Genomic DNA, 21,683 nt, shown 5'->3' with positions numbered 1-21,683 from the left:
CTGGCCATTTCGGAAAGAGAGTTGCGTGCGCTGGGAAGTAGAACATTTGTATCCATAAAAGGAAGAATCATCGGTAGTTAGTGTAAATAGTTAGGGACGGGGAGAGATAGAGAGAGAGAGAGTGCTCCCTTTTTCAGTTGTTCAGCATGAAACAGTTTTGTAAATGAAAAGTGTAGCAAAATGAGGAGGAAAAACGACGTTCGATTGGTAGAAAGGCAAATTGTGAGCGAACATTATTTGATAACAGATGAAATATATTTTATAAAATTGTGTCGTGTGTTCTTTTTCGTAAAATTTTCAACAGACATTTTAAAGTCAACGGTTGACATAAGCGAAGACAGAAACCTTTATGGTACTCCGCTGAATGATTTTGTCGTGACTGGTTTATGGCTGAGCTAAATTATGGTAGCATTTAAATTCAAATTTCAGGGAATAATTACCATACAAACCTGCTTTAACTCTTTTTATTAAAAAAAAAACATGTACGCCTTGTTTCAAAATTAGTGAAAGCAACCCTAAAACTTTTTGCAATATTTAAAAAAAATATTTTGAGTTTCTTTGTTAGAATACTCCGTGTTTACTCATAATAAAAATTTATGCCTCACAATCGTGTAATTCCATCTCCAAAGTAAATAAAAGACAGACAAGGCGAAGGAAAGCTACCGCCCTAAACACGCTCAGATGCATAATAAACAGGCAAATATTTTTCTTTATCACATTAACCACGTCGCAAGCCAATGAAACTTCCAACGGCGCTTTGAATGAGGACCATCCACAAAAGAAAGAAAAAGTAAATTATCCATCGTGTTGGGGCACGGCGCAGGTGATATGCCATCCTGGCGAAGGATTACTTCTAACGAGAAAATTTCCGTGCTCAGGTGGCACGTCTCGGGACGCTCATCTACACTCGAGCGGTCGCTTTTTATTCGCCCTTTTCACAAAGGGACAAACAAACCGCTCTGCAAACCACATCGGCCACTTTCGTCCAGCCGGATTAGTGGATAATTGAGTTGATGAGCTACTTCGCCGTAAAAATGATGCCGACGGAGAAAATGGGTGGCAGCACAACGAGAGCCGGCCATGTAATGTCCTTTTGTTCGCACGTTCGCAGTGTCCTTTCGGGTTGCCGTATCTTTTGTTAATCGTCTTTCTGCCCACCTTGAGGGATGGCGGTTAAAGGTAGAAAGTAATCTTCGATTAAAGCGAAAATAAATCATCCCTGCTGGAAAATGGATAACGTTAATTATTTTTGCTATTCTGAATAAAAATCCTATATACGTATCAACTATTTAAAATTACAACAACTGTTTTATTACCCCATATACATTTTTTATCGCTAAACGTTCGAATATTGTTTTTGTTTAAGTAAAAATTAAAAAAACAATCTGTAAAATAATATTTACAAAACTAAATTAATTGAATTGAAGTATTACACTGTATTCCAGATATCATATCCACAATACCATACTGATGACGTATAGCAGCTATGCATCCGGAAATCGAATAAGATTAATTTCACACAATAATTTCAAGAAAAATACCCAAAGATTTCCCAATGCAATTATCTCACTAACTCTAAAACCCAAAATAAATTGGGCCATTTAGAAATATTGTATCACATTTATTTTCAATGTCGCAACCTAAATTTTTATTACTCCGCGATGTACCGGATATCATCTATTTCATCACTTTGAGTAAGTTTAACAATCTGAGTATTTAGATTCGCATTCACACTAAAGCATTATACCCAGCAAACTCGAAGCATGTTAACTCCCAAATGAGGACGTTTAATTTTTCCGCAACGCAGTAAGGACTATGTGTAAGGATGAGGGATTGAATTATTTCGTGCATTCGTTCCATAATATTGCACGTAAGGAATAAAACCTGCATTTGATGAGATTGCAACATATAATTGAAACGTTTAGAAAAATCATCCATGGTTTATGATTTGCTTTATAATATTTTGATATTGTCCCTTTGAATGAACCTAGTTACTATAATGTTCAATGCTGAACATGCATATTAAATTTGTTTATTTAAATTAACTATAAATTTTCGTAAATAAACCAACACATACCCGAACATCTTATCCTATTATTCCCTTCCCTGTAGGGCCTACATGATACGAATTATCACTTCAGGCATTCGAGCAAACTAACCACGTGTAGTAGATGATGTCATCAAACCACAACCAAAAAACCCTTTGCCAAGCTTACCTTTGGGTTTTTGTGTGTGTGTGACAAGTAGATCTATAACTGAACGAAACAAAACGATGATAAACGTAGAAATATTCTTCTTCTAAGTGTGCAATCAATCAATTCTCGCACTATCCGCACGATCATCCCAGATGAGTTGTGGGGGTATGTTTACCAAACATCTTCCAAACAGGTTTCTGAAGAATGTGTTACTTTTCGTCACCATCATCAACATCGCCAACGTCTCGGACAATTGTCCACCCAACAGTGTGCTTCCAACGTTCTCGAGCAAAAGACGTCATACTGTATCGGATATGATGCGCAAGGTTGGTGTTATTGTAGTGTGCTTGGTTTTATCCATCTTTCCTCACCTGATCGATGGACAGAGTAAAACGTTTGCCTGTAGCTTCAACTCACAAGAAGCAGCTTCAATTGGATTTCTTCCCGAATACGTTCCCATGGAGATCTGCACGCACGTGATCTTCAAGTGGTTTCGCTTTCCGCGGTTCGTCGCTCGTCAAATGCTCTTCGATGTAAGTCTTTGCTTGTGAACTCATTTCGTTGAATGTGTTAATGATTAACGCTGGTTGGGGTGTAGGACAACGACAAGATAGCGTTCTCCCGACTTGTGACGAGCGTTCGGCAGCGCTCGAGGACGGGGCGCGTGGTGGCATCGATCGACGGCACAGGGTCGGACTTTTCCAGCGCATCCGGGACGAACGTGCGAAGGCGAGCGTTTGTTCAAGCCGCATCGACGTTGCTGCTCGAGCTGGACGCCGATGCGATCGAGCTCAACTGGGAGCGACCTGGCAACGAAAATAGTGGCACAGGAATTGCAACCGATCGGCTTACGATGGTGACACTGCTCCAAGATCTGCGGCAGGTGGTGAACGCGGCCAGCAGCCTCATCAAAGGACGCCCTCGGGAGCTATGGATCCGTGGGACCATCCATCCGAATCTGATCTCTTCGTCCTACAACACCTTTGATGTGTGCGATCTGGTCGATCAGGTGACGCTCGATACGACCTCTACTGCCGGATCGACGTCACATGCGCCGATCTATAGTACGAGTATCACTTTGCCTAACTTTGGGCCCTTTAAAGGAAACGTTATCAACACGGGAGATGGTCTTGTAAGTTAAACGACCCAACGCTTGGGAATCCGTGTCTAGTTTGTATAACTAGGATTTTGTTTCCGATTTGTAGACGGATGCGACACAGACATGGATCGACAACGGTTGCCCTCCGAAGAAAGTCCTGCTCGGGATTGGTTTGCATGGTTACCTGAAAACGGGTTCTTCATCCGACCAAGGGTTCTTGTCGAACAGATTTTTATCGTTGAGTGCAAGTGACGGAAAACGAATGGCCTATCGGGAAGTGAGTATGCAACTGAGCCTTTTTGCATAGCCCAAACATACGATGATGTGTTGGACTTTGACTTGTTCCAGCTCTGCCAGACCTTGCGTGAACGAGGATGGTCCTTTGGATGGGACCAGCAAGGTTTCACACCATACGCCACCAGATCGTTCTACAACGGGCAGTTGCAGCGGCTCAGCTACGAGGATGTCAACTCACTGCGCTACAAGATGGATCTGGTCGAACAGAAACGGCTCGGAGGCGTCTACGTGAACAATATCCATTCGGACGACATCTACGGCACCTGTGGACAGGCGTACGCTCTGGCCGGCTACATTGCGTCCCGTTTGCAAGCGATACCGTCCGACATTGGGTTTGCCATCGAGTGGAACTAAAGGTAGGCCCAATGCACCACCAAATGCCACCGCTACTAAGTTCGAGAAAACGAATAAATTGCCTTTGATTGATTTGTATTCCCAAACATTTCATTCAACATTCATCGAGCGACTCGGCTCTGCTTCGTTTGCTGATCCACCGTTGCTTTATGGTGCTAAACATGGTCATCCCTCGTTCATGTCTGCAAATATTCTCCCAAACAGGTTTTTCCCCTCAAATTGAATATATTATCCGCTGAGTACGTCAAACCATCGCCAACACGTTCGATGTCATCAACTCCGAGCCCGGTTCCCCGGGCGTAACGCTTGCTCCTGGCATCGTGTATTGCAATTGTGCCGCACTCCAGTGTCACACGCTTCCATTGTGCACGATGCAGTAAACTCGGCCGTCAAGTGCCACTGTGCTGATGTTCCTCAGTACCAGAGGCGAATTAAGCGTTCTGGGGGTCACAAGCAGCTAAAGCCTGTCTCATAGTAAATTGAGCCAAAGAAAGCGCGCTACTGTGGCGCCTCTAGTGGCGTCAGCCGGAAACTGATATTTTTAGTAGTATTAGTAACTAGTAACAATGAAGATGTGAAAGTTTCAGACCTGTACTATTGTTTTTCGCTAAATGCCGTATTTTGGAAATTGAACGACCAAAAATAAATCCGCACAAATAACTATAGCACCAAGGCAACTGAGCAAATTGAAAAGACCGGGAACCCATTAAAACAAAAAACAAAAAAATGAAAAGTATTTTTCTCTGGTACAGTTTTACATAAAGTTTGTTATAAAAATAGGGTTTTACTATTTACGTGTTCCCTGTTTTTTTAAATTCACGTATTTTGTTTTTGTTTCCTGCATTAACGCCCATGTCGTGGAATGGGACACCGTTTTCGCAGCCTCCGTTCATTTCCTCTTGCCAAGAACATCTGTAACTATTCCACCAGTTTGTCTAAGACGAAGTTTTGAGACTGCCCAGTGTTTTTCGATGATGCGAAATTCTGGGAAATTTGGTTTTGGTACAAAGTGAATCTTATTGGCCCTGTACCACTCTTAGACAACCGTAGAATAATGGCAGGTCGAAAAATCGGCAAAAAAAGTATGTGAATTTATAAGAACAGGGAACACGCAAAAAGTAAAAACCTATTTTTATAACAAACCTTATGTATAACTGTACAAAAGAAAAATATTTTTAATTTTTCTTTGCTTTTATTATGGATTCCAGGCCTTGTCAATCTTTCCACCGGCGCTCCAGTTATTTGTGCGGATTTATTTTTGGTCGTTCAATTTTCAAAATACGGCATTTAGCGAAAAACTATATTACAGGTCTGAAACTTTCACATCTTCATTGTTACTAGTTACTAATACTACTAAAAATATCAGTTTCCGGCTGACGCCACTAGAGGCGCCACAGTAGCGCGCTTTCTTTGGCTCAATTTACTATGAGACAGGCTTTATAAATTGAAGACCTTATAAACATACATTACATTAGCCTTTGAGGGTTTTGTTTCAAAATTAATAAAATTTCAATTAAGATTAAACCACACATTTAATAATGAACTATATTTAGATTAACATTGCGAAATTATCAATGACCTTCCAAGAGAATCTATAACATCATTTTCCATGGTCAAAATTAGCACGTAACTTATTTTTTATCGTTTTGATTGAAAATCTTTACAGTCGCTTTGGTTCAAAACGATCATATTCATTCGTTTTGAAATTGAAAAAGTTCCTTTTTGGAAAATGATTACAACAGAAAAAGCTTAATAGAACCATTTAAAAAATGATTTCTCTATTTGTAGATGTGCAGGAGATTAAATTTGCTAATCTATTATACATCCGTTTTAATATTTCTATTGATTGATAAAATCTTTAAATTGTTGACTTTTATAGACATTAGCGCATCAATCTTTTTATTTTAACCAAAACAAAACAGAACAAAGCAACGTCTGGGAACCTTTTTCCATCAAAACTCAATTCAGATAATTCAATAGCATCATTTTCACATTTTAATATTCTTTGTTTTCTTTGATGGAAGTAAATCCACGAACTCGTCACGCTATTTTTTGGGAAAATGATTCCAACATTATTATTTGAAAAAAATATGGACAAAATGTACGCGGCCCTTGAAATTAAAAAAAAAGTAGGCAGCTGCTTAGTTTGCTTACCCTATGATCCGCCTCTGCTCAGCACCATCATAAGTCGTCAGGGTGCACACGATGCCTGCTTGCGGCGCGTCCACGTACGATGTTCCGGGATCGAGCTGCTCCACGATCACTGTTCCAGAACCGACAAGTTTATTGGCTCGTTCCGCATACTCCAGTACTTCACAGAAATCGACGATGCCGCTGACCAATGAACCCTCGAACCATCTCAACGCACGTATTCGCAGCACTCATCATCAATCCGGGAACAATTCACGAATCTGGACGCTGCACACACAGAGGGTCCAAATTGTTCCGATAACGGCGGTACCTGTATGAGCCGGGCCGCGTTATCCTTTCTCCGATAGACTGCTCACTGTCTCCGCATCTCGAGCGTTGCCCTCGGACGAGCCTGGATTGTTATAGCTTCATTCGGCACTCGTTCGTAGTGTCGCCGTTCGTACACATTTCTGAGGTGCATGATGACAGCATTGTGATCGAGTTGGTGTCGATTTGCGGTGACTCGAAAGTGTGTGCCGTATCGACAGTGTCTGCCGTTCGAAGCTTCATGGAACCGACCTCCGTTGGTGTCGGGCCTCTCCCCGGTCCACAGGACCCCGAAGACTCCTTTGAAACCAGTATGTTTTGGTTCAGAAGCGTGGTGCAGGAAGTTTATGGATTAGTGTTTGGTGCTCGTGTGGTAGTATAGTCGACGTAAAATGGTATTGGGAATTAATGCGGTGATTGGCCCCTTGTGGTGTCAATGTTTTTTATTTGCCGCATTCTTTGGCGTGGCCAAACAATAAAGGTTCATGACCTCTCGCAAATGAACGATTCTTACCTCGCGCGTTTAAACCAAAACATTTTGTGGAATATTAAAAACAGATGACTAGAGAGGAACTGCATCATTTAGAATTTTAGGTCCCCGTGTTTCCTCTATACTCATGACGCTAGGTCGGGAATAAGGGTATATGTTCATCGTCCGCTGCTAGAACTGTCCCATCTGCTTTGCCGCTTCTGGAACGTCTCCTGGAAACGTCTCCGGATTCCCCGCAACAGCTTCTGAAGATAATGTCTGGTATGCACAGGTTACACGTATAACCAGTAGGCTATGCATCCTTCCATTCCTCTCCTGGAACGTATTGGCGCTCAGCATTCTCATTCAAAAAACATTCTCCTTTTGCATGTGCAATCAATGAATTCTCGCAACATCCGCTCGATCACTCCAGATGAGGTGTGGGGGTATGTTTACCAAACATATTCGAAGCTGGTTTCAAAAGAATGTGTTGATTTTGTACCCCATCATCAACATCGCCGTCGTCATGGACAACTGTTCTAACAGTGTGTTTCCATCGTTCTCGAGCAACAGACGTGTCGCTGTGGTTTTTATGATGCGCAAGGTTGGTGTTATTGTGGTGTGCTTGGTTTTATCCCTCTGCCCGCACCTGATCAATGGACATAGTAAAAAGTTTGCCTGTAGCTTCAACTCACAAGAAGCAGCTTCAATTAGCTTTCTTCCCGAATACGTTCCCATGGAGATCTGCACGCATGTGATCTTCAAGTGGTTTCGCTTTCCGCGGTTCGTCGCTCGTCAAATGCTCTTCGATGTAAGTCTTTGCTTGTAAACTCATGTCGTTGAATGTGTTAATAATTAACGCTGGTTGGGGTGTAGGACAACGACAAGATAGCATTCTCCCGACTTGTGACGAGCGTTCGGCAGCGCTCGAGGACGGGACGCGTGGTGGCATCGATCAACGGCACGGGGTCGGACTTTTCCAGAGTATCAGAAACAAACGTGCGAAGGCGAGCGTTTGTGCAAGCCGCATCAACGTTGCTACTCGAGCTGGACGCCGATACGATCGAGCTCAGCTGGGAGGTACCCGGCAACCAATATGACGGCAAAGGCATAGAAACCTTTCGGCGTACGATGGTGACATTGCTGCAGGATCTGCGACAGGTGGTGAACGCGGCCAGCAGCCTCATCAAAGGACGCCCTCGGGAGCTATGGATCCGTGGATCCATCCATCCGAATCTGATCACTACGTCCTACAACACCTTTGATGTGTGCAATCTGGTAGATCAGGTGGCGCTCAGTACGACGTCTAGGACTGAATCGACGTCTCACGCGCCGATTTATGGTTCGAGTATCACTTTGCCTAGCTTAGGGCCCTTTAAAGGTGCCGTCATCAACTCGGAAGATGGTCTTGTATGTTAAATAGTCCAAACGAGTGGATATGTCTTTGGTTTGTATAACTAAAAAACTGGCTCAATTTGTAGACGGATGCGACACAGACATGGATCGACAACGGTTGCCCTCCGAAGAAAGTCCTACTCGGGGTTGGTTTGCATGGTTTCCTGAAAACGATTTCTTCATCAGACTACGGGTATTTGGCGGACAGCTTTTTATCGGCGCGTGCAGGTGACGGGAAACGAATGGCTTATCGGGAAGTGAGTATGCAACTGAGCCGGTTTTGTACAGCCCAAAGCACGTGTTGTACTTTGATTTTTTCCAGCTCTGCCAGACCTTGCGTGAACGCGGATGGTTCTTTGGATGGGACCAGCAAGGTTTCACACCATACGCCACCAGATCGTTCTACAACGGGCAGTTGCAGCGGCTCAGCTACGAGGACGTCAACTCGCTGCGCTACAAGATGGATCTGGTCGAGCAGAAACGGCTCGGAGGCGTCTACGTGGACAATATCCATTCGGACGACATCTATGGCAACTGCGGACAGGCGTACCCTCTGTCGGGCTACACTGCGTCCCGTTTGCAAGCGATACCATCTGACATTGGGTTTGCCATCGAGTGGAACTAGATAAGTATCAGATGTTCCATGTATTCTTACTAAGTTCGAGAAAATTTTGAATAAATTGCCTTTGATTGATTGGAATTCCCAAACATTTCATCAACCGCCTCCATTCTAATTTTGCTGATCAACGGATTCTCTGTGGTGCTAAACATGGTCATCCCTCGTTCATATCTGCAAACATACTCGTAAACTGGGTTTCCCCCACTGATTGAATATATTATCAGCTGAGTGCGTCAAACTATCGCCAATAACTAACACCAAGATTGTCATGACGGGTCGTCGAAAATTGCGTCATATAATCCTAAAACAAAATGTACCATTTAGAGATGTGTCAAATGTGACAGAGCGGGTGAAAATCGTGAAACAGATGTCGAAGTCCGCGCTCCTTGTGACACCTTCCAGAGCGATGTTAGGGCTCGAAGGCAGGAGAGTCCATAACCTTGCCTCAGACCCCATAGCTCCTTCCTGTCTATGGTATCGTAGGCCGCTTTGAAGTCGATGAAGAGGGACCGGGATCTGGTGCTCTCGGCACTTCTAGAGGATCTGCCGTAGAGTGAAAATCTTTTGGGTGGTGGATTTGCCTCCAACAAACCCAGCTTGGTAGCTTCCGACGAAATCTGTAGCAAGGGGCGCGAGTCTGCAGAAGAGTATCTGGGATAGGATTTTGTAGGCGGCATTGAGGACTGTGATGGCTCGAAAGTTGGCACAGTCCATTCTGTCACCCTTCTTGTACACTGGGTGGATGACACCCGGCTTCCAGTCCTCCGGTATCTTTTCCTGCTCAAAATTTTCACAATTAAATGTTTGTAGTGCTCTAGTGACATCGTCCATAGATAGATAGCATATCGTCACCTTTTTTATGTGGCACGACATCCTCTGATGGGACGAGGCCTCCCTCCGAAGAGAGTTTCTGTTACTGAAAGTTATCTCGTCATCTACCTCCTGGCTAATGTGCTGCAAAATTCTACTTGCACCGCTGCTGGACTTCCCTAATTCTCCTCCGTTCAGGTACCCGTTGAAGTAGCACTTCTACCATTCGATCATCTCTCGCTAGTCCGTGAGAATGTTGCCCTCCCCGGAGCCGCCAGAGATAGTTGCTCCATCAGTTGCTCATCCGACTCCTCAAAGCGACGCTTCTTGTTCTCGAAGAGCCCGGCTCGCTCGTTTGTAGTGTTCCATGTTCTGACGGGTTTTGCGCTGCAGCATTCGAGCGCGCGCTGCGTTCTTCTCGTCAGTTATTGCCATCTGCTTCTGGTTTTCTCGGCACTTCTTCTTCTGGTTTCGTGGCTTATGGCCGAGTGTCTGCTTGGATGTACTGCCAATGGCTCGCTCCACCCCCCTCCCGCCATCTATCTCGTCAGTGGATCAACGCATCCCCCATGTTTCACGTCCCGTAGGATGCCAGGGCAGAGTATACAGCCGCATGCAACAGGGGAAAAGACGCTGGTTCGAGCCGCTCCCAATATGGAGAACAGACGCGCGGAGAACAGAGAACAAAATTATCATCAGCATAGGCAATCGATTACCATCAACACAGATATTCGATCAAAACATCTACATTCAGCGGATGACGTCAAAAAACCACAATAAAATAACCCTTTGCCCAGCTTCCCCCTTATCAAGCGAACGAGTGATTAACGTAGCCAAAACAAGTTTAGCACGATGTGTTACTTGTTTTGGTTTCTTCCAAACAGGTTAAAATGTTACTTTTTGTCACCATCAGCAACATCGCCGACGTCTCGGACAACTGTCCACCCAACAGTGTGCTTCCAACGTTCTCGAACAACAGACGTGTCGCTGTGGTTTTTATGATGCGCAAGGTTCGTGTTATTGTGGTGTGCTTGGTTTTATCCATCTTTCCTCACCTGATCGATGGACAAAGTAAAACGTTTGCCTGTAGCTTCAACTCACAAGAAGCAGCTTCAATCGGATTTCTTCTCGAATACGTTCCCATGGAGATCTGCACGCACGTGATCTTCAAGTGGTTTCGCTTTCCACGGTTCGTCGCTCGCCAAATGTTTTTCGATGTAAGTCTTTGCTTGTGAACTCATCTGGTTGGATGTGTTAATAATTAACGCTGGTTGGGGTGTAGGACAACGACAAGATAACGTTCTCCCGACTTGTGACGAGCGTTCGGCAGCGCTCGAGGACGGGACGCGTGGTGGCATCGATCGACGGTACAGGGTCGGACTTTTCCAGCGCATCCGGGACGAACGTGCGAAGGCGAGCGTTTGTTCAAGCCGCATCCACGTTGCTACTCGAGCTGGACGCCGATGTGATCGAGCTCAACTGGGAGCGACCTGGCAACGAAAATAGTGGCACAGGAATTGCAACCGATCGGCTTACGATGGTGACATTGCTGCAGGATCTGCGGCAGGTGGTGAACGCGGCCAGCAGCCTCATCAAAGGACGCCCTCGGGAGCTATGGATCCGTGGGACCATCCATCCGAATCTGATCTCTTCGTCCTACAACACCTTTGACGTGTGCGATCTGGTCGATCAGGTAACGCTCGATACGACCTCTACTGCCGGATCGACGTCACACGCGCCGATCTATAGTAAGAGTATCACTTCACCTAACTTTGGGCCCTTTAAAGGCGAAGTTATCAACACGGAAGATGGTCTTGTAAGTTAAACGACCCAACACTGGGAAATTCGTCTCTAAATAGTATAACTTCGAAATTTTTTCGATTTGTAGACGGATGCGACACAGACATGGATCGACAACGGTTGCCCTCCGAAGAAAGTCCTGCTCGGGATTGGTTTGCATGGTTTCCTGAAAACAATTTCTTCATCCGATTATGGGTTCTTGTCGAACAGATTTTTATCGTCGAGTGCAAGTGACGGAAAACGAATGGCCTATCGGGAAGTGAGTATGCAACTGAGCCTTTTTGCATAGCCCAAACATACGATGACGTGTTGAACTTTGACTTGTTCCAGCTCTGCCAAACCTTGCGTGAACGAGGATGGTCCTTTGGATGGGATCAGCAAGGTTTCACACCGTACGCCACCAGATCGTTCTACAACGGACAGTTGCAGCGGCTCAGCTACGAGGATGTCAACTCGCTGCGCTACAAGATGGATCTGGTCGAACAGAAACGGCTCGGAGGCGTCTACGTGAACAATATCCATTCGGACGACATCTATGGCACCTGTGGACAGGCGTACTCTCTGGCTGGCTACATTGCGTCCCGTTTGCAAGCGATACCGTCCGACATTGGGTTTGCCATCGAGTGGAACTAGATAAGTTGCAAAGTTGCAACACGTATTCTTACTAAGTTCGAGAGGATGTTTAATAAATTGACTTTGATTAATTTGTGCTGTGTGGTGCTAAACATATTCGTTCATGTCAGCAAATATTCTCGCAAACATGTTTGCTGATGTTCCTCAGTATCAGAGGCGAATTAAGCGTTCTAGGGGTCACAAGCAGCTTGAATTTTGCGATCAAAAAAGAGGAATTTTCGAGGCCTATATAAAGCTTATCCCTAACTTTTCACGTTAAACATTGACAAATTGATTTCTAATCATAGTACTTGCCTCACCTAGCGACATGTTAAAATCTAATAACGCACTACATTCATTGTAAAACAAGAACATTTAGAACACCGGATTCTGGGTTCAAAAGACAGTTTGACGAAACTCCGATTGTAAAGCGTCATTCTGGTTCCCATTCTAGCATTGTCGGTCGTGTTGCTTTTCGTAGATGTCTCGAAAGAACTGCATTGTATGGTAAACTGCTGCCAGGGCTCCCGAGGTTGCTCTACTGTACAGTCGCGTTGAATGGACCTGGACTTAAGGAAGCATTGCGGACGCCATCTCGTCCTACCGTTAGACTCGTCGTGTGCGAAACATTGTGACCTCACACCAAACTTTACGTACCATGCACCGCAGTTCCCTGAACTATCTTGATGATCACTTTCGAATGCAATATCGGCGTGCCAAACGCGGAACTACTGTAACTAGATAAGGAACTTCGTTTTCCGTTTTCCTTCCTCCAAAGATTTTTTGGAATGTTAAAGACAGATGACTGGAAAGAAACTACGAGATTTACAGTGCATTAGAGTGCAAGAGTAAGTGTGCATTGCACACTGCTAGAGCTGTCCCAACTACTTTGCCACTTCCGGATCGTCTCCTGTAATCGCTCACGGAATCGCTCACCCCCGCAACAGCTTCTAAAGATATTGTCCGGTATGCACAGGTTGTAAGTATAACCTATGCACCTTTCCGGTCCTCTCCTGAACCGTCACGTCCTCCAGGTGAGTTGCGCGTGTATGTTTACCAAACATCTTCGAAGCTGGTTTCAAAAGAATGTGTTACCTTTATGTCAACATCAAAACCATCGTTGTCGACTTAGACAACTGTCTACCCAACAGTGTGCTTCCAACGTTCTCGAGCAACAGACGTGTCGCCGTGTCCGATATGATGCGCAAGGTTGGTGCTATTGTGCTGTGCTTGGTTTTATCCTTCTTTCCTCACCTGATCAATGGGCAGAGTAAAAAGTGTGCCTGTAGCTTCAACTTACAAGAAGCAACTTCAATCGGCTTTCTTCCCGAATACGTTCCCATGGAGATCTGCACGCACGTGATCTTCAAGTGGTTTCGCTTTCCGCGGTTCGTCGCTCGTCAAATGCTGTTCGATGTAAGTTTTTGCTTGTGACCTCGAGATGATCAACTCGTTAGATGTGTAGATTAACGATGGTTGAGGTGTAGGACGACGACAAGATAGCGTTCTCCCAGCTTGTGACGAGCGTTCGGAAGCGCTCGAGGTCGGGACGTGTGGTGGCATCGATCAACGGCACGGGAACGGACTTTTCCAGAGCATCAGAAACGACTGATCTAAGGCGAGCGTTTGTACAAGCCGCATCAACGTTGCTGCTCGAGCTGGACGCCGATGCGATCGAGCTCAACTGGGAGCGACCCGGCAACCAATACGGTGGCAAAGGAATTGCAACCGATCGGCGTACGATGGTGACACTGCTGCAGGATCTGCGGCAGGTGGTGAACGCGGCCAGCAGCCTCATCAAAGGACGCCCTCGGGAGCTATGGATCCGTGGATCAATCCATCCGAATTTGATCTCTTCGTTCTACAACACCTTTGACGTGTGCAATCTGGTCGATCAGGTGACGCTCGATGCGATTTGGAGCGGATCGCTATCACATGCACCGGTCCATAATTCGAGAGTGACTATTTACCATAGAGAGTTTGGATTTTCCAGCAAAATCAAAATCGGAGATGGTCTTGTAAGTCCCACAATACAAGAGGGGTGATAATTTTGTATTACTCATAAACCCTCTCGATTCACAGACGGGTGCAACACAGACGTGGATCGACAACGGTTGCCCTCCGAAGAAAGTCCTGCTCGGCGTTGGTTTGCATGGTTTACTGAACACGGTATTATCGCACAAAATTAAGTTCTTTGGGGACGATTTCTTTAAATGGGGCTCAGGTGACATGAAACGAATGGCCTATTCAGAGGTGAGTAAACAAATGGGGTACTTTTACACAATTAAAACATACATGACGTAATGTACCTTGAGTTACTCTAGCTCTGCCAGAGCCTGCGACAACCGGGATGGTCTTTTGGATGGGACCAGGAAGGTTTGACACCGTACGCCACCAGATCGCTCGACAACGACCAGTCAGAGCGGCTCAGCTACGAGAACGTCAGCTCGCTGCGCTACAAGATGGATCTGGTCGAGCAGAAACGGCTCGGAGGTGTCTACGTGGACAATATTCATTCGGACGACATCTACGGCAGCTGCGGGCAGGCTTACCTACTCTCCAGCTACATTGCGTCCCGTTTGCAAGCTATACCGTCCGATATTGGGTTTGCCATCGAATGGAACTAGAGAAGTGTCAGATTTTGCAGGTATTCTTACAAAGTTCAAAAAAAATGTAAATAAAGAGCCTTTGATTGGTTTGCATTGCCAAACATTTCATCAAATGTCTCGATTCTAGTTTGTTTGCTGATCAACCTTTCCTTTGTGATGCTAAACATGTTCATTCCTCGGTCGTGTCTGCAAATATTCTCGCAAACAGGTTTTTCCCCGCAAATTGAATATATTATCCGCTGAGTACGTCAAACCATCGTCAAGACTTTAAACGTCATGGAGTTGCTGTTTGTCTGCATTTGATCGCTCCGGATTTGTTTGCAATGGTGACTCTTCTAGGAGGCTTCGTCAATGGATCAGCGATGGAAGCTCATGCTAGGAATTGGCCTGTTTGCCTTCGGCAAGCAATACATGCGTTTCTTGGGACGAGTGAATACTGCCATAACAAACCCTTCAGGCGTACGAGATTGACGTAGCTGCTTTTTGGCACAAATTGGTAATACTTAATGCCCATGATAATAAATGCGGTGTCAGAAGGGCCTCGGCAATAATTGAAACCCACTATGTGGATCATCAGCGGCCCTGCTAACAATTGCCGAAAGCCTACGCGCTTATACTTTTGAAGTCGTCAAAAATTTCACCTTTCTTGGGTCAAAGGTCAGCACCGACAACAACATTCAAGATGAAATTCGCAACCGGTCATAAAAACTGTCGCATAGTAAATTGAGCCAACGAAAGCGCGCTACTGTGGCGCCTCTAGTGGCGCCAGCCGGAAATTAATGTTATTAGTAGTTTAGTAAATAGTAACAATCATGTTGTGAAAGTTTCTGTACTATTGTTTTTCGCTAAATGCCGTATAATGGAAATTGATCGACCAAAAATAAATATATGGATGAGCCAAGTCTCTTGGACATTTCTAAACATGGAAAGAATCTTCATCATATTTAAATTTTTGATTTTTTCTACGCCTTCAGAAAAAAGTTCTTGTTTGGATTTGAAACAATCAAAAAGCTATTTAAGCCGAGATTTAGCAAAGAAAAAACAATACATAACTAATCAGTTTACTGCAATAGACTGAACATATATTTTGATAAAGCTTTGTTTTCATTGAATATAGTTGAGGTGAATTGTCGTCTTATCCACACTGAAATTTTGTATCAGTGAAATAAATATTTATTTTATATGCAAAAGTTACGTACTGCATGTTTTTGGGCCTCGTATTGTCGACATACACTTATCTCAAGCCAACAGTTTTGCCCAAAAAGGTTGGAAAACTTCCCCAAAAAACGTGAGCAGGACTTGCCGATGGCAACCAGAACAATTGAAAACTGATTTTCGAATCCCTGAACAAAGAAGTCCCTGGATGAAGAATAAGTATTGGGAACTCTACATCGAAACCCATCTGTCGACCAACAAACTGTGGGAAGCTGAATCCCTTGTAGATCACGTGCGTGCATAAAGTGATAGCTCCGGGTATGCAAGGGCGTAACAGCTAGCTTCTTCCTCTGCCCCACGGGAAGGTAAGGCAGAGAGGCTAGCACCACAAGGATCCACAAAACATCGACCATAAACATTTCGATAGAACCGATTCAGTGCGATCGAAAGCGGATAAACAACTGGTTGATGATACCTAACGCGCGTTCACAATCAGTGGACCAAACCTGCTAGGGAACAAGAAACATTGAGGAGGATATGTTTAGCATCACCAACGATCGGATTTCTGTGAAGATGGGGAAACATCTTTAAGCCATAATGAGAATCAAATCATCCATCGATCAGCTATCGAGTTAGAATGAAGGCGGTTTACGAAATGTTAATGAGAGGCAATTTATTGGACATTTTCTCGAACTTAGTAAGAATTCATCTGACACTTCTCTAGTTTCCCTCGATGGCAAATCCAGTATCGGACGGTATCGCTTACAAACGGGACGCAATGTAGCCCGTGTTCATAAGCCAGCATGCCATCGGAATGCTCTGTTCATTAAACATCTTCCAAACAGGTTTCTGAATAATGTGTTGATTTTTGTCACCATCATCAACATCGCCGTCGTCTCGGACAACTGTCCTTCCAACACTGTGCTTCCAGCGTTCTCGAGCAACAGACGTCTTACCGTATCCCATATGTTGCGCAAAGATGGTGTTATTGTGGTGTGCTTGGTTTTATCCATCTTTCCTCACCTGATCGATGGACAGAGTAAAACGTTTGCCTGTAGCTTCAACTCACAAGAAGCAGCTTCAATCGGATTTCTTCCCGAATACGTTCCCATGGAGATCTGCACGCACGTGATCTTCAAGTGGTTTCGCTTTCCGCGGTTCGTCGCTCGTCAAATGCTGTTCGATGTAAGTTTTTGCTTGTGAGCTCGAGGTGATCAACTCGTTGGATGTGTTAATAATTAACGCTTGTTGAGGTGTAGGACAACGACAAGATAACGTTCTCCCGACTTGTGACGAGCGTTCGGCAGCGCTCGAGGACGGGGCGCGTGGTGGCATCGATCGACGGTACAGGGTCGGACTTTTCCAGCGCATCCGGGACGAACGTGCGAAGGCGAGCATTTGTTCAAGCCGCATCGACGTTGCTACTGGAGCTGGACGCCGATGCGATCGAGCTCAACTGGGAGCGACCTGGCAACGAAAATACTGGCACAGGAATTGCAACCGATCGGCTTACGATGGTGACATTGCTGCAGGATCTGCGGCAGGTGGTGAACGCGGCCAGCAGCCTCATCAAAGGACGCCCTCGGGAGCTATGGATCCGTGGGACCATCCATCCGAATCTGATCTCTTCGTCCTACAACACCTTTGACGTGTGCGATCTGGTCGATCAGGTAACGCTCGATACGACCTCTACTGCCGGATCGACATCACACGCGCCGACCTACAGCGAGAGTATCACTTTGCCTAACTTTTGGGGCTTTAAAGGCCAAATTATTTACCTGAGAAACGGTCTTGTGAGTTTAACAGTCCAACTGTGGGGGTTTGTCTCTAGTTTGTATTACTAAGATACTGGTTCGATTTGTAGATAGATGCGACACAGACATGGATCAACAGCGGTTGCCCTCCGAAGAAAGTCCTGCTCGGCATTGGTTTGCATGGTTTCTTGAAATCGGGTTTTTCAGCCGAAATTGGGTTCTTTTCTAACAGACGTTGTTCACTTTGTGCAGATGACCAGGAACGAATGACCTATCGGGAAGTGAGTATGCAACTGAGCCTTTTTGCATAGCCCAAACATACGATGACGTGTTGGACTTTGCCTTGTTCCAGCTCTGCCAGACCTTGCGTGAACGAGGATGGTCCTTTGGATGGGACCAGCAAGGTTTTACACCGTACGCCACTAGATCGTTCTACAACGGGCAGTTGCAGCGGCTAAGCTACGAGGATGTCAACTCGCTGCGCTACAAGATGGATCTGGTCGAACAGCAACGGCTCGGAGGCGTCTACGTGGACAATATCCATTCGGACGACATCTATGGCACCTGTGGACAGGCGTACCCTCTGGCAGGCTACATTGCGTCCCGTTTACAAGCGATACCGTCCGACATTGGGTTTGCCATCGAATGGAACTAGAGAAGTGCCAGATGGTCCATGTATTCTTTCTAAGTTCGAGATAATGTCCAATAAATTGCCTCTCATCAACATTTCATCAACCGGCTCCATTGTAACTCGATAGCTGATCGATCGATGTTTTGATTCTCGATGGTGATACTAAACATATTCGTTCCTTGTCAATGTCTGCAAAAATTCTCCCTAACAGGTTTTGTCCACTGATGTAATAGATTGTCAAAGCGGTAGGTAGATTCGGCGGTTAGGTATCATCAACCAGTTGTTTATCCGCTTTCGATCGCACTGAATCGGTTCTATCGAAATGTTTATGGTCGATGTTTTGTGGATCCTTGTGGTGCTAGTCACTCTGCCTTACCTTCCCGTGGAGCAGAGGAAGAAGCTAGCTTGCTGTTACGCCCTTGCATACCCGGAGCTATCACTTTATGCACGCACGTGATCTACAAGGGATTCAGCTTCCCACAGTTTGTTGGTCGACAGATGAGTTTCGATGTAAGTTGGGTTACTTTCGCTATAGAGTTGCCGTCACTAATGCTTCATCGTTCCTTTGTCCAGGACGAAGATAAGAAAGCGTTTTCTTGCCTGCACGGTTCGTGTGATGGTGTCGATTGGTGATTCAGTGCTCACAACTGCTCGAGATCGATGCCGATGCGCTCGAACTCCACTAAGAACACGGCGAATCTTACGATACGGACGCAAGTGTGAGATATCGGTTCGCCATGGTGACGCTCCTAGGAGTCCCGCGTCAAACTGACAACGCTTCCAAACACCAATCGGAGGGACGCAACCGTATACGTTCCTCAAGGGACATCCCACAGGTCCATCGACAGCGATCCAGTGTCGTTTAAGAAAATTACTTACCTGAACGTGGAAAACGTAAGTATTCGCGATGGAATTGTAAGGATACTTACTTAAACAAAGGTACTCAAACTAAGGTTCTAACATTTGAATGTAATTTCTCTTCCCTTTAGATTGCTGCCACAAAAATTGATCCTCGATGGATGCCCACCGAAAAAGGCCATACTAGAAGTTGGCCTGATTGCCTTCGGCTAGTTCTGCATCCATTTCTTGACGCATTTTTTCAACCTTTTCAGGCTAGACTTTATCGGGAAGTAAGTATAAACGAACACCACGTAACACATCAAACCAAAACTCCTATGTCTCTTTGTAGCTTTGTAAAGCATTAAATCAACCGAGATGGCCATTTTGATTGAAACCGTACGGTTAGAACGCTTGGCCATAAGATCGAATTGGTCGAGTTGCAGCGCTTGGGAGGTGTGTACGTCGACTTTATCCACCCGGACGATATCGATTCACCTGTAGTTCCGTCTTACATTGGATTCACGATTGATTGCAACTTATAAGCAAAATATAACATAAATCCATGATGTTACGATACAAAATAGGTAGCGTTGACTGGGCGAAACAATAGCTGAGACACTACCGGTAATACCGGTACCGGTATCGGTGAAAAGGGTCAACGAGACATCAAGTCAGATACGGACAGACAAGGATATGGATATAAAAGGGACTGATGACAGAAGGTTGAGGATTATCATTTGTAAATCGGTTCGCAAACAAAGATACTAAATTTGTGGCGCTGTCCACGATTGACCGAAATTTATCATTTCTCAAACCATTTGCGACACATGGAAAGTAGCTATTTTTATGAGAAAAGTACAAGACTCATTCCATTGTAAGTACGCCAACCAATCACTAATCCCTTAGCCACTAAGGGGAATAAAAATGCAAATGCGTTTAATGACATTTGAAATTAAAACGTGCTCTTCTACGGTCGTAAACGTTTGAGGTCAGCGATCTTTACCGCTTCCTTGCCAATATTTTCTCCACAGAATGACCCATACCGGAATCGACTCGTTTGGCAGCATCATTTCTTATTTGTTTTCTTTTTTCTCTTCTTTGCCTCAAACCCATTGCCAATGATATGGGAAATGGTCATTCGGTGGAAAATTAGTGCAATTAATGTAGCGGAAAATTAAAATATATAAAACAAACCGTTCGCGTGCTTGCGGGTGCATTCATTTCTTTTTGTCTTTTTTTCTACTATCTGCTTTAGGTAGAAAGTCTTTTTTTTCGTTGTTGTGTGTGCATGTTTGAAGACTCTTCTATCAATTCTTGTGCAATGTACTCTTCGGCTCGGTTAATTACGCTCGAACGATAGGAATCGTTCTTTTCTCCCATTCGCCTGTTCGTTTGAACTGCTCGAGGCGAATTTGTGAATATTTACGATCCAAGCAATTCTTTTTGCCCTGCGTTTTTCGGCAATTATAGGCAATGGGTGGAATTAGAGCTAATTTTCGTGGGTCGTTGGGTCACTTTTAAATAAACACAAAAAAAAGAACACATTCCGAAGATCGTTGCTTGCCACTTGGGAACAGACGTTTCTGTTCCCTCGCGCCTAGTTGTTCCCATTAGCCGACCGTCGAGAATTGTTGGCGGAGCTTTCGGTAATAAACATTTAATCCCATCCAATTTGCATACACAAACAGGTCGGGAGTTTCGCCTGGGTTGGAGGGAAAAATCTCACCCGGCCCTCGGTATGACTGAAGCGCCTCCAGGGGTCGGTTTGACTCTCGGTAATTATTCATCTGAAACTAAATGTTTTCTCCAACCGCTAAGCCACTCGGTTTGCTGTCAATCCTTTGGTCCAACCCGTGCGGCGCTGGCCATCTTTTACCTATTTGTATTGGTTTACCAGGGGTATGGATTTCCACGTCGTAGGGAGGAACGAAAGAAACACAAGCACGAGCCTCGTTGGCAAACACAACCAACCCAGCTGACGGCTGGTGTTGTGTTAAAAATCGTATTTACGAAATAGAATTTTAATAAATTTTATTCAAATTTCATAATCGGTGCACGGCAGGGAAAATGGACCGAAGGCGAAGTGGTGGAAGAGCCGTGGCTGTGAAAACAAATTGGTGCACTACAAGGGCACAACCAATGTGTGCCTGGCCGCTTGTACACACAACACAAATCCAGCTTCCAGCTTTGTGACACTTTTCCGAGCCAAGCTCGGAGAGATTCCGGTTGGCCTTTCCCTCGGGCCGTCCCCTCGGTCGGTTATATTTAAATCATGTTTTTCACAACATCCCACCAGCAACCGGAAAAGGGACGTGGTGTCACGACGGTTCCCGTATGCAAATATCCATCCGATCCGATGCCTCTAATTTGCCTAAACAAACATTGATTGAAATGTCAGTTTCTTCCTGCATCCCGCTCTCTCACGTAGCACAGCAAGTTTCTTACTCACTCGCTCGCACACACAAACCGCAATGGCTGCTAGGATTTCCCGATTCCGATCTCATCATTGCCTCCACGAACGAATCGTCGACGTGCCGTCGTTTAGTTTGCTTTCCACTTTTTTTTTTCTCTCCCCAAGGGGGCGCGA

The 21,683-nt window shown here is 45.0% G+C and overlaps 5 protein-coding genes across 5 annotated transcripts; all 5 read left to right on the top strand.

Annotated features, from left to right (window-relative positions):
• Positions 1-2,362: 2,362 nt before the first annotated feature.
• LOC131293182 (endochitinase-like) lies at positions 2,363-3,945 on the top strand. Its single transcript, XM_058321262.1, has 4 exons — positions 2,363-2,728; positions 2,794-3,327; positions 3,401-3,571; positions 3,643-3,945. The coding sequence occupies exons 1-4, from the start codon at positions 2,363-2,365 to the stop codon at positions 3,943-3,945; spliced, it is 1,374 nt and encodes a 457-aa protein (XP_058177245.1).
• Positions 3,946-7,466: 3,521 nt separating this feature from the next.
• On the top strand, positions 7,467-8,891 carry LOC131293181 (endochitinase-like). The gene is made up of 4 exons (XM_058321261.1): positions 7,467-7,682; positions 7,748-8,281; positions 8,353-8,486; positions 8,555-8,891. The coding sequence occupies exons 1-4, from the start codon at positions 7,467-7,469 to the stop codon at positions 8,889-8,891; spliced, it is 1,221 nt and encodes a 406-aa protein (XP_058177244.1).
• Positions 8,892-10,585: 1,694 nt separating this feature from the next.
• Positions 10,586-12,128, top strand: LOC131293180 (endochitinase-like). Its single transcript, XM_058321260.1, has 4 exons — positions 10,586-10,912; positions 10,978-11,511; positions 11,584-11,725; positions 11,785-12,128. The coding sequence occupies exons 1-4, from the start codon at positions 10,586-10,588 to the stop codon at positions 12,126-12,128; spliced, it is 1,347 nt and encodes a 448-aa protein (XP_058177243.1).
• A 1,065-nt stretch (positions 12,129-13,193) lies between these two features.
• LOC131293179 (endochitinase-like) lies at positions 13,194-14,734 on the top strand. The gene is made up of 4 exons (XM_058321259.1): positions 13,194-13,523; positions 13,595-14,125; positions 14,190-14,360; positions 14,432-14,734. Exons 1-4 carry the CDS (start codon positions 13,194-13,196, stop codon positions 14,732-14,734), a joined length of 1,335 nt encoding a protein of 444 aa, XP_058177242.1.
• Positions 14,735-16,604: 1,870 nt separating this feature from the next.
• On the top strand, positions 16,605-18,280 carry LOC131293178 (endochitinase-like). Its single transcript, XM_058321258.1, has 5 exons — positions 16,605-16,651; positions 16,717-17,056; positions 17,131-17,668; positions 17,740-17,906; positions 17,978-18,280. Exons 1-5 carry the CDS (start codon positions 16,605-16,607, stop codon positions 18,278-18,280), a joined length of 1,395 nt encoding a protein of 464 aa, XP_058177241.1.
• Positions 18,281-21,683: the final 3,403 nt, after the last annotated feature.

This window comes from Anopheles ziemanni, chromosome 2 (genome assembly GCF_943734765.1).
Source record: "Anopheles ziemanni chromosome 2, idAnoZiCoDA_A2_x.2, whole genome shotgun sequence".
Taxonomy (NCBI): Eukaryota; Metazoa; Arthropoda; class Insecta; order Diptera; family Culicidae; genus Anopheles; species Anopheles ziemanni.
This window is presented reverse-complemented; position numbering and strand designations above follow the sequence as displayed.

Excerpts from the sequence above, each read along its gene's own strand:
- LOC131293179 (XM_058321259.1), top strand. The coding sequence starts at position 13,194 with ATGTGTTACCTTTATGTCAACATCAAAACCATCGTTGTCGACTTAGAC. Across the intron at positions 13,524-13,594 it reads CTCGTCAAATGCTGTTCGAT|GACGACGACAAGATAGCGTT; the intron begins GTAAGTTTTTGC and ends GTTGAGGTGTAG. Across the intron at positions 14,126-14,189 it reads TCAAAATCGGAGATGGTCTT|ACGGGTGCAACACAGACGTG; the intron begins GTAAGTCCCACA and ends CTCGATTCACAG.
- LOC131293181 (XM_058321261.1), top strand. The coding sequence starts at position 7,467 with ATGCGCAAGGTTGGTGTTATTGTGGTGTGCTTGGTTTTATCCCTCTGC. Across the intron at positions 8,282-8,352 it reads TCAACTCGGAAGATGGTCTT|ACGGATGCGACACAGACATG; the intron begins GTATGTTAAATA and ends CTCAATTTGTAG. Across the intron at positions 8,487-8,554 it reads GCGGACAGCTTTTTATCGGC|CCCAAAGCACGTGTTGTACT; the intron begins GCGTGCAGGTGA and ends GGTTTTGTACAG.
- LOC131293182 (XM_058321262.1), top strand. The coding sequence starts at position 2,363 with ATGTTTACCAAACATCTTCCAAACAGGTTTCTGAAGAATGTGTTACTT. Across the intron at positions 2,729-2,793 it reads CTCGTCAAATGCTCTTCGAT|GACAACGACAAGATAGCGTT; the intron begins GTAAGTCTTTGC and ends GTTGGGGTGTAG. Across the intron at positions 3,328-3,400 it reads TCAACACGGGAGATGGTCTT|ACGGATGCGACACAGACATG; the intron begins GTAAGTTAAACG and ends TCCGATTTGTAG.
- LOC131293180 (XM_058321260.1), top strand. The coding sequence starts at position 10,586 with ATGTTACTTTTTGTCACCATCAGCAACATCGCCGACGTCTCGGACAAC. Across the intron at positions 10,913-10,977 it reads CTCGCCAAATGTTTTTCGAT|GACAACGACAAGATAACGTT; the intron begins GTAAGTCTTTGC and ends GTTGGGGTGTAG. Across the intron at positions 11,726-11,784 it reads ATTTTTATCGTCGAGTGCAA|CCCAAACATACGATGACGTG; the intron begins GTGACGGAAAAC and ends CTTTTTGCATAG.
- LOC131293178 (XM_058321258.1), top strand. The coding sequence starts at position 16,605 with ATGGCAAATCCAGTATCGGACGGTATCGCTTACAAACGGGACGCAAT. Across the intron at positions 16,652-16,716 it reads GCTTACAAACGGGACGCAAT|GTTTCTGAATAATGTGTTGA; the intron begins GTAGCCCGTGTT and ends TCTTCCAAACAG. Across the intron at positions 17,057-17,130 it reads CTCGTCAAATGCTGTTCGAT|GACAACGACAAGATAACGTT; the intron begins GTAAGTTTTTGC and ends GTTGAGGTGTAG.